At 42.3% G+C, this 16,698-nt stretch overlaps 1 protein-coding gene across 1 annotated transcript in view; it reads right to left on the bottom strand.

The window, feature by feature from the left end:
* Window positions 1–11,948, bottom strand: part of zgc:103559 (Allantoinase, mitochondrial) — a 41,333-nt gene extending 29,385 nt beyond the window's left edge. The window contains exon 1 of the mRNA XM_059950038.1: window positions 11,768–11,948. Coding sequence (XP_059806021.1) covers window positions 11,768–11,917 — 150 coding nt within the window. The 5' untranslated portion in view covers window positions 11,918–11,948. The remainder of the gene's footprint in view (window positions 1–11,767) is intronic.
* Between the last annotated feature and the right edge of the window lie 4,750 nt (window positions 11,949–16,698).

Here is a 16,698-nt window from a genome sequence, read left to right as displayed (position 1 = left end):
GAGAGAAGAGCAGGTTTTATTGCGACAGGCCCAATATCAGTTAGAGCGCCATTGCTCGGTGAGAACCCACCCAGTCACATACAGACTGGGGGAGCTAATTATCACACCACCTGGTTACAGCCAGGGTGACCTACAGACACACACTTGAATAACTATATGAACCAAGCTAAAGTGTAACAAGTGAATCTGAACATCTCACACAAGAGCAATAAATAGCGCTGGCCGTTAGGGTGAGCTGTCAACCACACCGCCGCCCCCTCCCAGCTGAAGGGTCAGCCGGCCCCAGCAATCCCAGAGTTCACAGCAAAGTCCGTAAGTCCCTGTGGTGGCTGGCGCCACTGCCTAGGCCGCTAAGGAGTGTACGTAGAACCCCCCCACCACCCCAGAGGAGACACTGCTTGGTGAGGCAAGAGGCAGGACCTGGGGTGTCACTACCTTCCGTCAGCCTTGCTGGGTCGGAACTGGGAACAAACCAATATGGATATGGTGCCAGCTGGTCCCAGCGCAGCACAACTGCTCTCCACAGCTCAGACAACCTCTCCCCAGTACATGGCATCGGAGATGCAGTCAAGCACCTCCCCTGGCCCCTTCCAGTGGCTTCCAAGCTCAGAGCAGTAAACCCACACTGGGGCCCCCACCAGGGTTTTGCTGCATTGGCACCCTGGACTGGTGGCCCTGCACCTTCTGAAAGTGCCTCAGCAATGCACAAACAGCGCCACGTCCAGCCCGTACCCAGGCCAATAGGAGAACTAGCGCAGAGTACCCAACACTTTTGTGACAACAAAATGGCCGGCCCCCACCCTGCCAGCCCGTGCACTGACCGCAGCAGTGTGATGTGGAACTCGGCTGCAGGAGCTGTCTGTCTGGAAAATGGCCACCACCAGAACAGCAACCTGTCGTGCACCACCAGCGTTCCCCACTGGGAGTATGAAGCTTTGGTGTTTGGATCCTAGGCGGAGGCCTCTGCCTCCCTGGTCACTGTGTCGGTTGCCACCTGAAGCGCCATCGCACCACCGCTTGCCCCTGGTTCTGCCAAGCTGCATTGGGCTGCAGTGGGGTGTACTGTGCTGCCCAGGGCTGCTGTGAAACCGGTGGTGATTGTTGTCCCTGCTAGGGCCGCTTCCTGGAGCTGCCCTGACGGAGAGCCAAGGCTTCGGCACCGAGGTAGAGTGTGTGTTGCCCCCGACGCATCCACACGGGCCCCGGCAGGACCGCAGGTCCAGGCCACGGATACAGGACTCTCGGATGTCGGCGAGCCACACCTCGTGCTCCACCGTGTTTCTTCCCACCGCGATGCACAGCCTCCTCTTCCCTCTCATCGCCGCACAGTCACCGGTGACCGTCGCCAGCTGGACGGCCAACGTTGTCCACCCAGGCTGGGATGGCTGGTCCGTGTTGGGGAGGAAACCTAGATGGATGATGGTGATGGTTGACCCCGTGTCCACCAAGGCCCGGCATCTGATGCTCTCCACCACGCAGTCCGCGTAAGACTTGCTCTTCACCCAAATGGTCCACCCAGAGACGTGACGATGGAGGGATTCTGCTGGAGGTCTCGGGCAGTGCTGCCCCCTCGGGGTTTCCCGATGGCTGTGCGGGGCTCGTGCTGGTGTGGGGCAGTTCCAGGCCACGTCCAGGGATCGGACTGGGAGGGCCCCTTTCACTGCCAGCCAGGCAAGGTCTTGGTGCCTGTTGGTGAGGTCTGGCGATGAGGCATTTTGCCAGATGAACTGGACAGTCTGCTCGGGGAACCACCCCACTGAGTCCATCGTCCATCTCGTCCTTCTCCTGCAGTGCCTGCAGGACCTTATGTGCTGACCACTGCCTGATGGCCCTGTGGTCAAAGGCGTTGACCTGAAAGAACTTCTCTACGAAGGACAGGTATGGTGGCAACGACCAGCTGACTGGGGTGTTGCGCGGGAAAGGGGCCAGACCCATCCTTCGTAGCCAGGGCGACAGGTAGAATCTGGGCACATAATGGTACTTGGTGCCCACATACTTGGGATCCACACACAACCTGATGCAGCCACACACGAAGCTGGCCATCAGGGTGAGGGCGACATTGGGGATGTTTTTGCCCCCGTTGTCCAGGGACTTGTGCACGGTGGTCTGTCTAACCCGCTCCATCTTGGATTTCCAGATGAATCTGAAGACGGCTCGGGTGATTTCCGAGCTGAAGGAGCGGGGGACTGGCCACACCTGCGCCAAGTACGGCAGCCCTGAGAGCACCTCACACCTGATGACCAGGTTCTTGCCCGCTATCGATAGGGAGGCCCTCCCCACAGTCCCAGTTTCTTTTTGACCTTGGCAGTCTGCTCCTGCCAGTTCTTGTTGCATGCCTCGGCCCCTCCGAACCAGATCCCCAACGCCCTCGGGTGATCAGCCCTGATGGTGAAGGGGACGCTGGATCGGTCGGGCCAGTTGCCGAAGAGCATTGCTTCACTCTTCGTGCGGTTGACCCTGGCCCCCGACGCCTGCTCGAACTGTTTGCAGATGCTGAGCAGCCTGCGAACTGACCTCGGATCGGAGCAGAAGACGGTGACGTCGTCCATGTACAGGGAGGTTTTGACTTGTGTCCCTCTGCTGCCTGGCAGTGTCACCCCTCTTACGCCCTCATCCATCCTGATGGCTTCGGCAAAGGGTTCTATGCAGCACACGAACAAGACAGGGGAGAGAGGGCAGCCCTGCCTGACTCCAGACCTGATGGGGAAGCTGTCTTTTTCCCACCCGTTGACCTGAAAGGGTAAAGGGAAGCGAGGTCCCTAAGATAGAAACCAGTGAGAACATTGTACAGATTTCTATTCCAGGTTTACCCTTTGTGGACTTTGAATTACATCCAAGCCTGTGGCCAAAATATTAAATATCTAATATTAATTACCCAATAGTAAAATCTTAAATTTGGCAGTACCAAACCAAAGTCCTTTTTAGACTTCTGTAAATATTACTTACTTAACCTAGGATTTTTATTCTGCCAAATATATGAAGAAATTTTAGAGTCAATGATATTGAAAAGGATTTAGAAATAAAAATTGGTAGTGCTTGAAATAAATATAAAATGATCATCTTAATAGCATTGATTCGACCAATCAGTGATAAAGACAATGGGGACCATTTAGTAAACAATTGCTTAACCTGATCAACTAAAGGTAAAAAATTAACCTTGAATAAATCCTTATGCTTCTTAGTAATCTTAACACCCAAATAAGTAAAATTGTCTGTGCCCAATTTAAATGGTAAATGTTTATAAATTGAAATTTGCATGTTTAATGGAAATAGTTTACTCTTATTAAGATTCAGTTTGTAGCCAAAAAAAGCTACTAGACTGAGCAAGGAGAGATAAATCTGCACAAATGGATTTATCAGAATTGGAAATATATAGCAACAAATCATCTGCATATAGTGATAACTTATATGTCCCATTCCCACGGGTAATACCAAAACTGTTGGGTGAATCACGAATTGCAATAGCTAAAGGTTCCAAAGCAATATCAAATAGTAAAGGTCTAAGAGGACAACCTTGCCTAGTACCACGAAACAACTGAAAAAATGGAGATCTTTGATTATTGGTAAATACCGAAGACAAAGAGGTATAGTTTATCAATTTAATCCAAGATATAGATTTCGGACCAAAATTAAAATTCTCAAGCATACTAAGTAAATATGGACATTCAACTCTATCAAATGCTTTCTCGGTGTCCAGTGAGATGACACACTCTAGAATTCTAGGTGAAGGAGTAAACTATATTAATTAATTTCCTAATATCAAAAGATGAATAACGATTTTTAATCAATCCAGTCTTGTCAACAGAGGTAATTTGAGGTAATATGTTATCCAATCTGGTTGCCAAAATTTTAGAAAAAACCTTAAAGTCCACATTCAGCAAGGATATGGGGCTATATGACGCACATGCAACAGGGTCTTTATCTTTTTTATGGATTAGGGAAATAGAGGCTTTGTAAAAAGTCTGCAGTAGTTTACCTATGGTTAATACTTTCTTAAAAATTTTACATAACCAAGGAGAGAGTATATTAGAAAAGGATTTTAACAATTCTACTATGTAACCGTCCAGACCAGGTGCTTTATCTGAATTCATCGAATTCAGCTTCTTTTATTTCTTTTTCCATAATATTTGCAACTGATGTTAAACATTCATTGGAAGATAATTTCGGAATATACAGTTTCCTTATAAATGTGTGCATTATAGTAGGGTCATCAGGGGATTCTGATTGATGTAAAGAATTGTAAAATTCTTGAAAAGATTTATTTATCTCATCATGATCAACTGTCAGGGTACCATCTCGAATCTTGGTAATCTGGCATTTGGCCGAAGCAATTTTCAATTGATCCGCCAGTAATTTACCAGATTTATCACCATGAAAATAAAACTGGGTCCTAGTTTTACCTTATTGATTTTCAATCAAAGAGGTTAATATGCTCCATTTGAAGTTCACAGAAATCACAGAAAATTTTTTAGGTTTAAACCGTTATCAGAAGGGTTTAATAACAACTATTTATGATATGATTATGAAAATACAGCCAGGTATATCAGATAAACTTAAGAATGAATGGGAAAAAGAACTTCAACTTTCCTTACCTACAGAGAAATGGGAGAAAGTTTTTCAATTAGTTAACTCTTCCTCATTATGTGCTAAACATATGCTGATACAATTCAAGGTGCTGCATAGGGCCCACATGGCTAAAGACAAGCTCGCTCGTTTTTACTCCCACATAAATCCTAACTTTGATAGATGTCATTCAGAAGTAGCCTCTTTGACTCATATGTTTCGGTCTTGTCCTTATTTGGAGAAATATTGGAAAGATATGTTTGATATTATTTCAACTGTTTTGAATATTGATTTACATCTTCATCCTATTACTGCAATTTTTGGCTTAACAATGATGGAAAATAGTTATTTATCCTCTTCAGCTCGTCGGATGATTGCATTTGTTACATTAATGGCCAGAAGATCCATTTTATTGAATTGGAAAGAGATTAATCCTCCTACCTCATTCCAATGGTTTTCCCAAACTATATCTTGTCTAAATTTAGAAAAAAATCAGAAGTGTCATTTTTGACCCTTTGGTTAAATTCAAAGAAATTTGGAGACCATTTATTCAACACGTTCAGATGATGTAATTTGAACTTTTACAAATCCTTTTCATTATCCTTAAATATTTGGATAGAGGAGCAGAGTTATTGACATTATTGATTATATCTGTTGTAATATAATAGTCCAGCTTTGTTTAGTTTAGGTTTGCTCAGTTTAGTTTTTATTTTGATTTCTAATTTGGGGTTTTCTTTTTGACATATTGTTTCCATCATACTAGCTACATCAAGAGTTTGGGAGGCTTAATACATTTGTGTTATCTATAGCTTACACTTGTATATACTGTTTACTAACTATGGATTCCCAATCTCTCTGTATTACTATTGTTATTATGCCTATATCTGAAAATTAATAAAAAGAGAGAGAAAGAAAGAAAGAAAGAAAGAAAGAAAGAAAGAAAGAAAGAAAGAAAGAAAGAAAGAAAGAAAGAAAGAAAGAAAGAAAGAAAGAAAGAAAGAAAGAAAGAAAGAAAGAAAGAGAGAGAGAGAGAGAGAGAGAGAGAGAGAGAAGAAAGAAAGAAAGAAAGATTTGTTCACTTGATCTGTAAACTGGACAATCACTGGGAATAAATTAACTAACTTAGCAAATACGGACTTCATTCGGTTAAGCTATATCTGTTGCAATATCTATGCAGACTGTGGGATTCTCTCTCTAAATCCCTGCCATTCCAGCTCTTTCATAGATTCATAGAAAGCTACAGCACATTTCAGGCCCTTTGACCCACAATATTGTGCTGACCATGTACCTACTCTAGAAACTGCCGAGAATTTCCCTATCGCATAACCCTCTATTTTACTAGCTCCATGTACCTATCTAAGAGTCTCTTAAAGGAACCTATTAAATCAGCAAATGGTGCACCAAAGAACTGTTCTGTGTTTTATGACCCTGTGACTGAGGGAACAGATGGATACAGGAGTCATGCAGGGAAATAGTAGATCAGCCACAGTCTTGACAAAGAATGGAACCAGCCCGTAGGCTCAAATGGCTCATCACTCTTCCTATTTCTCAAATTACTTCAGAATCAGAATTAGATTTAATATCACCAGCTTATATTGTGAAATTTCAACCGATAATATCTGCAGATGCTGGAAATCTGAGCAAGACACACAAAATGCTGGAGGAACTCAGCAGGCCAGGCAGCATCTATGGAAAAGAGTACAGTTGATGTCTCAGGCCAAGACATTTCATCAGGATGAGTGAAAGGATTCAGCCCGAACCGTCGACTGTATTCCTTTCTGTTGATGCTGCCTGGCCTGCTGGGTTCCTCCAGCATTTTGTGTGTGTTGTATCGTGAAATGTGTTGCTTTTGCAGCAGCAGTACAATAATAATAGAAAAAAACTATGAATTACAGTAAGTACATCTATATAATAGTTAAATTAATAAATAGTACAAAAATAGAAATAAAAATGTAGTGAGATAGTGTTCATGAGTTTAATGTCCATTCAGAAATTGGATGGCTTACATTTCTAAACAGAAACTGTCCAGTTTTTATCTGAATGTTTCCCCACTTTGTAATAAATGCAACTCTGCTGATGCCTCTTTAATTCATATGTTTTGGTTTTGCCCTAAAATTGAAAAGTTTTGGTGGGAAGTTTTTCATACCATCTCACAATTTTTTAGGGTCCAATTTGAACCAAATCCCCTTACTGCCTTGTTTGGTAGTATTGCAAATGAAGATATAACTTTAAATACTCCTAACCTACAGGTTTTAGTTTTTACCTCTCTTTTAACAAGGAGAGCAATCTTGCTTAAATGGAAGGAGTCTACCCCTCCTCCTACACATCTTCAATGGCTACGTGATATTATGTTTTATTTAAATTTAGAAAAGATCCAATGCTCAGTCTCAAATTCAAAACAATCTTTTTATGATATCTGGGGACCTTTCCTAAATTACTTTTCCAATTTATAAAGCTTAACAGTGCACAGACCTTTATGTATATTTCTATCTTCTCTTCTTAAGCAAATATGTTTTGTTTTTCTGCTTATCCATTATCATCCATCAGCTTTTTTCTTTGGTAGTTGGAAGGGGGTTGACTTTTTAATATAAAAAATTTATTTTATGATGTATGACCTATCTTTAAATTTTTGATTACAGAGTGGTATACCTTTATCTGTTATGCTATAACATTTTGATCAATTTTATTACAATATATGAATGTACACGATTTATGTTGAGATGTATCTATATGTTGCATTCTGTAAATCTTGTTTTTTCTTCTGAATAAAAATATTGTAAAAAGAAATTGGATGGCAGAGGGAAAAAAGCTGTTCCTGAATCATTGAATGTGTGCCTTCAGGATCCTGTACCTCCTTCCTGATGGTAGCAAGGTGTTTAGGACATGTCCTGGGTGATGGGATCCTTAATGATGGATACTGCCTATCTGAGGGAGTTGAAGTTGCTAACTCTCTTCACCTATGAACTACCAATGAGGAATGGCAAGTAGTCCCTTGACTTCTTTTTTATTGATGTTAAGCTGATGCTATTGTAGAAGGTTTTGGAATATTTATTATATTAAAGTGACTGCATGAAGGTCAGCTTGAGTTGTTGAAATGATATTGGAACACCATTTTGAGAGGTGAGATAATAATTAACTCAATTAAAAATACCACTGAGAAACCTAAGGTGAATTCACTGACTCACAAATTGTGTAGTAAAATTAAAATATTTTGCATGTAAATGCAGAGGTTGTCATAGTATTCTTGTCAAGTTACAGCTGTTATAGACCCAAAAGCAGTTGGAGATGTCAGAGGGCTATCAGAGGTGGAGGCAGGTAAAGAGAAGAAGGAAAAAGAAAGTTAAGGCTGACCTATACTTCTGTGTAGGCTCTACGCTGTAGCCTACGTAAGTGGCCTACGCCATTGTGACCGTTTATGCTTGTACATTGATGTGGCTGCGTCACTCTGCAATTCACCGCCAAAATGCTAGTTGGTGGTGGGGTTTCTATGCCACTGTGTTGAGTTTCTTCGAGCACTTCAAACAATGGTGACTGAAACTGAGCGCATCATATTGGAGTTAGAGCTAATAAATGTCAAACAAGGGTTACTTGTTTTGAAATTACTGCAAAGCAGAAAAGAGAGAAGACGTCGAAGGAGATGGTGTGTATGATCTTTGAATGGATTGAGGCAGAAGGAGAGTGAATTTTCTGAGCTTGTCCGGCCACTGAGAGATGTGAACGAGGAAATGCATTTCAAATATTGTCGGATGTCGGCAGATATATTTGATGATTTGGTTCATCGTTCAGAAGCAACTGCAAATGCATAGGAGGAAATGTGATGTTACCTAGCGGACCAATCACAGTTGTTGCGGTCTGCGTCGCTGTGACTCGTGGTTACACTTTTGGGGAGGTGCGCGTCAGGCTACGGCGTAGGGTATAAATTGGCCTTTACTATGCACAGGGTATGTGGAGAGTTGGAAAATGTACCTCTTCTGCCCCCTACTGGGAAATAGATACTTTATTGATCCCAAAGGAAATTACAGTGTCACAGTCACATTACAAGTGCACAGATATACAGATATTAGAAGAGAAATAAGAAAGAAAAAAAAAGCTACCTCAAACAGTATAACAGCAAGGGGTCATCACTTCCTCGGCTACATTATAAAGCCTGAAGACCAAGGGTAAGAATGACCTCATATCGCTCTTTGGAGCAGCACAGTTGTCTTAATCTATTACCAAAAGTGCTCCTCTGTTTAGCCAAGGTGGCATGCAGAGGGTGAGAAACATTGTCCAGAATTGCCAGGTTTTTCCATAGAGTCCTTTGTTCCACCACGGCCTCCAGTGTGTCCAGTTTGGCTCCTATAACAGAGCCAGCCTTTCTAATCAGCAAACCACCACATAGAATAGACTGGTAGAACATGTGAATGAGAGGCCTGCATACTTCAAATGACAAAGATGTCACATCGTCATTCTTCTCTGGCAGAGCCAAATGTAGATCTTGTAGAGCTAGACCTTAGAAAAAGACTGAAATAAAATAAATACTCCAGATGTTAGAAACCTAAAATAAAAGCAGAAAGTGCTGGAAGCACTCAGCTGCTCAGGCAATATCAGTGGAGTGAGAAACAGATCTAATGTTTCAGGTGTTGGTCTTTCTGTTCAGAGTATTGGAAAAGGCAGGTGCTTGGTGCAATGCAGAGTCAACGGAAAGCACTTGGATTGTGGAGGGATTGGAAGCTCAAGCCTGACCTTTGCTTGTCTTAGTGTTTGGATTCCATCATCTCTGGAACGGAGAGAATGAGCTGCCCAACTGCACCTGTGAAGTCATGCGAAGCCAGCTGATTAAGGTTAATACTTCCACTAAGGTCAGAACAGTCTCCGTCAGACCCATATCCTGCTGTAGAATGACAAAGTACAGCAATGAAGTTGGAAGAGCTCCCAAGTAGTAGCTGCAATACTCTGGACTCCTCAATTAAGGAATTTTATGAATACTCAACTGCCAGCACCCTGCTTTCCATCTGATCAGTGATTGGTGGAACAGGTGCCCTGCAATGGAGTTACTGGAATCATGGACCAGAGTCAAGCAGGCCTTGGCCTTCTGCTTGCTGAGCCATCAGTTTACCAGGTTGACCAAACACATCAACCAATGCTGTACTGGTACAGTTTGAGGCAGTCTTTCTTGATGGTAGGAAGCCTCAGGTTTGACCTACCATCTGCCTTGCAAGCCACTGCCATGTGGATTACATTCAGTGTAAGGGAAAGACTACTTTCGGATGAGCATTAAGGGTAAGCATCAGGGTTAATATTGTAATTATTTGTAAAAGCTGTTTATTGCATCAAATAATCATTGTTTTGGCTACAAATCAAGATTGATCAGCATAAATAAATGCCGGATTTGTATATATTTTATATTCTGATCATCACTGGGTTGTATGGATAGTGTTGTGGAAGGTGGCAGTGCAGCAAAGTCTAATGAGATATTTCTCTAAAACATTTGAATAGTTTAGATTGAGCTCCCAGGTGCGAATCATCTACCAAAAACTCATGACCATTCTTTATTCCTCTTCCTCTTCCTTTGCTTGCAATTCCCATGCTTAGTTTATCTCAGGTGCTGTTGATGACTGCAGAAAATCACATAATCTACCATGGACTTTACTTGCCTATCCCTTTCCTGCCTCCTTTCAAGACGTTCAGGGTTATCTCTTCTCAAAGTGACGTAGGAAGTCAGTTTCCAAAAGAGAAAGCTGAACAATTATGTGATCACATTAGTAATCCACACTAATAATTTCTTCACCCTTTTTTAATTGGTCATTGTTAGCAAATTGATGTGTGAACCAGCAAAATGGTTTCAGTTTCTTTAATAAGCCATAGGAAGCAGTTTGATTGGTAACCAGGGTCTTAATCATCCTTGGGTAAGACATTTTTAGCACTTAAGCATTTATCAACATGAAGCAATGAGAAGTCAAATGGAAAGTCAGACCTTATTCTAAAAAGATTTGAGAGAGAAAAAGAGATAGAAAGAGAGTGAGTGATAAACTTAGCATGATTGATGTAAGTTTGACATTCCTCTCACTGGAGTACCCAAGTGCAGGAACCACAGTCTCGAAATAAGGAGCTGAACATTTACAAAGTGAATAGATACAGTTCTTCACCCTTCTGCCCATTTGTGCTCCATATTGCCCCATTCCCTATATATTGATGTGTCTATTAAAAAGCTCATTGATTACCATTATCACTTCTGCTTCCACTATCATCCTGGCAGGACTTCCCAGGCACCTACATGCACTTCCTTTAAACTTTACCACCTTGCTTTAAAGTTGCTCCCCTTGATGGATAAAATACTGCCTGAATGATTTTAATGCCTGATAACATGATAACATGATCAATACCCAGAGTTTGGGCTGACACCAACTTACTGCCCAACTTATTGTCTTGTTTATACTTATTGTAGTGCCTGCACTGTTTTGTGCACTTTACGCAGTCCTGGGTAGGTTTGTAGTCTAGTGTAGTTTTTGTGTTGTTTTACGTAGTTCATTGTAGTTTTTGTATTGTTTCGTGTAGCACCATGGTTCTGAAAAACGTCTCATTTTTACTGTGTACTGTACCAGCAGTTATGGCTGAAATGACAATAAAAAGTGACTTGACTTGATCAGCATGAGTTAGATTTATTTCCCACGATCATAGAGAAGAACTGCACTACCAGGACTAGAAAAAGCTGATGGCAAGTTGGATCAGGGTAGAAGAAGCCTATTAAGTGTTTCCTTCCTTGGGATTGTTTCTCCTGGACCAATTGACTCTGATTACTCATCCAATGATCACTCCCTTCCAAGTGGCATAGCTTCACAGCTCCTCCCATGCAATTTCACATCACTTCCGAGTTACACATCATTTCCATCCACTGGAGGTGGTGTAGGGTTATGTAAATACACCCAAAGAGTTTACATACTGAATTAAGCAATAGGGATTCTTATACTGAAGCAGTCCACGGTTAAAATGTGCTGTAGTGTGAGAGAAAAACCAACAGTGAGGCAAAGCAGGGAGCCCAGAAGGGTATTAGTGAACCAGTTAAGTTTTTTGCATTTCCACTAGATTTTCCCATTTGAACCGGTTAGGCAAACCTGTAGGAGGTTCAAATGACGATATCGAGTGCAAATATGAAAACTACCAGTGGGAATGTGTTACTTCCAAATTGTTAATGTCAAATCTGCAAAGTTGATGCAAGACTCACCTGTTGACTCTGGTGTTGAGGAGCTGTGATTTCCTCAGAGTAAATACCCACAATCTTTTCCCCTTCTATGACAATATCAGCTGGGCCAGTCCATGAATCCAAAACAACATTCCTGCTTCTCACCACTGACACTTGTGAGCCTACTTCCATTTCGGAATAAAAGCCTCCCCAACTCTTTTGCATCCAGTGATCATGTGACTAAATATTCCTGCATCTAAGCCAACTAAATCAATCATTAACTAAACATAAAGGCACAATTGATGGCAGACCAACATAAAATCAATGATTATCAACCATGTATTTAGGTAACAACATGCCAAAACAGCCTAGGATAATTATTAAACCAAACAGGACAGAGTCCCTATTCTCTGATGAGCCATGGTTCAGAATCTAGTATTGAAGCAGGATGAAAGAGGAATGATTCATAAGAAGATATCAGACAAGACATGGGATTTGTAACAGGTGTATGAACATCATTGTTGTTACTGAAGAGTACTGTGTGCGTCAGGGACAAGAAGAACCTCAGGTAGATCAAGATATCTGCCCAAGCTGTATTCCTGGAGCAGTGTGCGAGATAAGGATGCAACAAAAATTCACAATCAATAATCAATCCCTCCTGAATAGCATTGAAGATGGAACTCTGAAATCAATGGAATAGACTTCACAGCCGCAGCCCACAGCTTTAAGTTTTTTTTTGCCATGCCAGCGAGGGACGAATTTCTAGGCAAACGCCTCTTGAAAAACCTGGAAGTTTACATACACAGGCATTCCTCTGACACGAAATGTTAGAATGAAGGCAGCTTATATTACAATCCATGGTACATCTCACCTACTAGCTACTAATATGACTAATCTGGTCACACAGTGCAAAGCACAGGTTCTCCCATGATAGATCCAGCAGATGGCATTGGCACATTCCAGAAATTACTTCTGAACAGTGGGATTTTTGTAAGATAGGTGTTTCCTTCTCACTGTGCACGTGTGGTGACAGTCTCTTCCTCAGTGTTCTAGCAAAAGGAAGTTTCTCAATCATCCATTCCCCGGGCATGTCATCATCACAATACCACTTGACATGCATAGCAATAATACTTTATTGACTGTAAACTGCTGCAGAACATTTTCAGGATAAGAAAGGTATACAAGTCAAGTCAAGTCACTTTTATTGCCATTTAGACCATAACTGCTGGTACAGTGCATAGTAAAAATGAGACGACGTTTTTCAGGACCATGGTGTTACATGACACAGTACAAAACTAGACTGAACTATGTAAAAAACAACACAGAAAAAATCTACACTAGACTACAGACCTACTCAGGACTGCATAAAGTGCACAAAACAGTGCAGGCATTACAATAAATAATAAACAAGACAATAGGGTAGTATAGTGTCAGTCCAGGCTCTGGGTATTGAGGAGTCTGATAGCTTGGGGGAAGAAACTGTTACATAGTCTGGTTGTGAAAGCCCGAATGCTTCGGTGCCTTTTCCCAGATGGCAGGAGGGACAAGAGTTTGTATGAGGGGCATGTGGGGTTCTTCATAATGCTGTTTGCTTTGCGGAGCCAGTGTGTAGTGTAAATGTCCGTAAAAAGATATTTTTACAAAAGATATAAATAAAAACTTTTCCTTACTATTTCTGATTTGCTGCTGGATTGATAAAGAGAAGCAAGCACTCAAAAGTTCTCTATCATGGCTTCCTTCTGCTAATTGTAACTTATAAAAGCCCCAGAAATGAAGGAATAACAAAGAGATCTCAAGTCTTCAATATTTCCCAGAGAAATTATTCTATTGTCAAATGAAACTTCAGGAGGTTAACTTTGAAAACTCCAGAGAAACTACAGATGCTGGACATCTGGAATAACATACACAAAACACTGGAGGAACTCCGCAGAAAGGTCAACATTTCAGGCCAGGACCCTTTACCAGGAACCATTTAATATGAAAGCTCCCAAAACATACGTAGGGATTGTGAAGTGAAATAAATTTGTATTCTTCGTTTGCATGGCAATGTCCTGCTTCCTGCTAATTAGTAAAATTGTAGTGTGCAGCCAGTGACAGCTATGCTGCTTAGTGACTTCAAGGTGCCAGTTTCATAAGTGAAGAACCCTGTTGAAAACTGGCCTGGACAACTTAAAGGCAGTCTTCTTCGATCAGTGGAAATACACTGCGGACGGGCAAAGTGATGGAGCTTCAGGGTTCAATGTCCCCTGATGGTGCCTCCATGTAGGTGTTGAAAAGCTTGTGACTCCCCCCCCCCCCCCCCCCACCCATTGCAGCAGGTTTTATGTGGCTTTCTAGAGCTGGTGCATTTCTGACTGGCCCTCTTACCAAGAGAACACTTTTAATATTTACCTTGACAGCTTACCATTAGTTTGTTAGAGAAAGAGGGATTTCTTGGTTTTTCCAATCTGCATAATCTCTTTGCTGCTCCTCACCATTTTCTGCAGCCACTGGTTTCACGCATGGCTCCTATATCCCCTGCCTTACCTCTGGTGTTCCTGCAGGAAGCAGGCAGCCAGCAGAAAGCAGTGGTTACAGAAGAGGGGCAGGACAGTGGTGCAGCTGGTAGAACTGTCCCTCACAGTGCCAGAGACCCAGGTTCAATCCTGAACTCTGGTGCTATCTGTGTGAAGATTGCACGCACTCCCATGGGTTTCCACAGTGTTTTCCACTTTCCAGAAATGGGTTGACAAGTAAGTTAATTCGTTGCTGTGAATTACCCCTGGTAAGTAGGTGAATAAGACATTGGAATAATGTCGGGTTAGTAGAGATTGGTAGTTGATGGTTGGTGTGGGCTTGATGGGTCAAGGCTGTATCTATCTCTGACTCCATACCTTCTCCAACTCTATGTGACATTGAGTATCAGCAACATAATTGGGAAATCAGTCAGGGGCAAGGCTGTACCATCTGTTCTCAACTAGGTGCTTACTACATTGTTCTGTCTGCCGGTCCACAGTTTGGCACCGTTAACCAATTGCTGCAGGAACATAGATGTGGTATTCAGTTTCCTGTTGGCACTTCCAGATTGTCTGGCCACACCAACAATGCAGATGAGGTCAATGCAGTATGGGTTTCTCTGTGTGCTCCGGTTTCCCCCCTTCAGTCCAAAGGCGTACTGGTTAGTCAGTTAATTCGTCATTGTGATTAGGCTAGGGTTAAATAACTTCTTTATCTATGTCAACAAGACAAAGGAAATGGTTATCAATGTCAGGAGAAGTCACAGCCCTCTTTGCATTGGCTGCTCAGCACTGGAAACTATGGGCAGATTCAAACTCCTGAGTGTGCACAACCTTTCGTAGTCCCACAATATTCTACTCAACTAAGAAAGCTCAACAATGCATCAGTTGATGTTGTTTATTTGGATTTCCATAACACCTTTGACAACGTGCCACACATGAGGCTGCTAAACAAGATAAAAGCCCTTGGTATCCCAAGAAATGTACTAGGATGGAGAGAAGATTGGCTGACTGACAGGAGGCAAAGAGTAGGAATAAAGGGGGCCTTTTCTGATGGTTTGTTGTTCACCTATGGTACTCTGCAGGGGTTGGGACCGCTTCTTTTCTCATTGCTGTATATATCAATGATTTGGATGAAGAGAATTATGGATTTCTGGCCAAGTTTGTGGAGGATACAAATATAGGTGGAAGGGTAGGTAGTGTTGAAGAAGCAAAGTGTCTACAGAAAGATTTACAAACCTTCCAGAAAAGTTGGGATATTTTCCAAAATGCAATAAAAACAAAAATCTGTGATATGTTAATTCACGTGAACCCTTATTTAACTGACAAAAGTATAAAGAAAAAAATTTCAATAGTTTTACTGACCAACTTAATTGTATTTTGTAAATATGCACACATTTAGAATTTGATGGCTGCAACACACTCAACAAAAGTTGGGACAGAGTTAAAATAAGATTGAAAAGTGCACAGAATATTCAAGTAACACCAGTTTGGAAGACTCCACATTAAGCAGGCTAATTGGTAGCAGGTGAGGTATCATGACTGGGTATAAAAGTAGCGTCCATCAAAGGCTCAGTCTTTGCAAGCAAGGATGGGTCGTGGCTCACCCCCTTGTGCCAAAATTTGTGAGAGAATTGTTAGTCAGTTCAAAAGGAACATTTCCCAATGCAAGATTGCAGAGAATTTAGGTCTTTCAACATCTACAGTACATAATATTGTGAAAAGATTCAGAGAATTCAGAGACATCTCAGTGCGTAAAGGGCAAGGTCGGAAACCACTGTTGAATGCGCATGATCTTTGAACCCTCAGGCGGCACTGCCTAAGAAACCGTCATGCTACTGTGACAATTATAGCCACCTGGGCTCGGAAGTACTTCGGAAAAACATTATCACTTAACACAGTCCGTCGCTGCATCCAGAAATGCAACTTAAAACTGTATTACGCAAGGAGGAAGTCATACATCAACTCTATGCAGAAACACCAGTGAGTTCTCTGGGTCCGAGCTCATCTCAGATGGACCAAAAGACTGTGGAACTGTGTGCTGTGGTCAGATGAGTCCACTTTTCAGCTAGTTTTCGGAAAAAACGGGCGTCTAGTTCTCCGTGCCAAAGATGAAAACGACCATCCTGATTGTTATCAGCGAAAGGTGCAAAAGCCAGCATCTGTGATGGTATGGGGATGCATCAGAGCCCACGGCATGTATGTGAAGGTACCATTGACTCTGAGGTGTATATTAGGATTTTAGAGAGACATATCTTGCCATCAAGGCGACATCTCTTTCCGGGACGTCCATGCTTATTTCAGCAGGACAATGCCAGACCACATTCTGCACGGGCTACAACAGCGTGGTTTTGTAAACACAGAGTGTGTGTGCTTGACTGGCCTGCTGCCAGTCCAGATCTATCTCCTATTGAAAATGTATGGCGCATCATGAAGAGGAGAATCAGACAACGGAGACCACGGACTGTTGAGCAGCTG

Source organism: Hypanus sabinus, chromosome 2 (assembly GCF_030144855.1).
Source record: "Hypanus sabinus isolate sHypSab1 chromosome 2, sHypSab1.hap1, whole genome shotgun sequence".
NCBI classification, from domain to species: Eukaryota; Metazoa; Chordata; class Chondrichthyes; order Myliobatiformes; family Dasyatidae; genus Hypanus; species Hypanus sabinus.
Note: the sequence above shows the minus strand (reverse complement) of the source record. Positions and strands in the feature narration are given on the sequence as shown.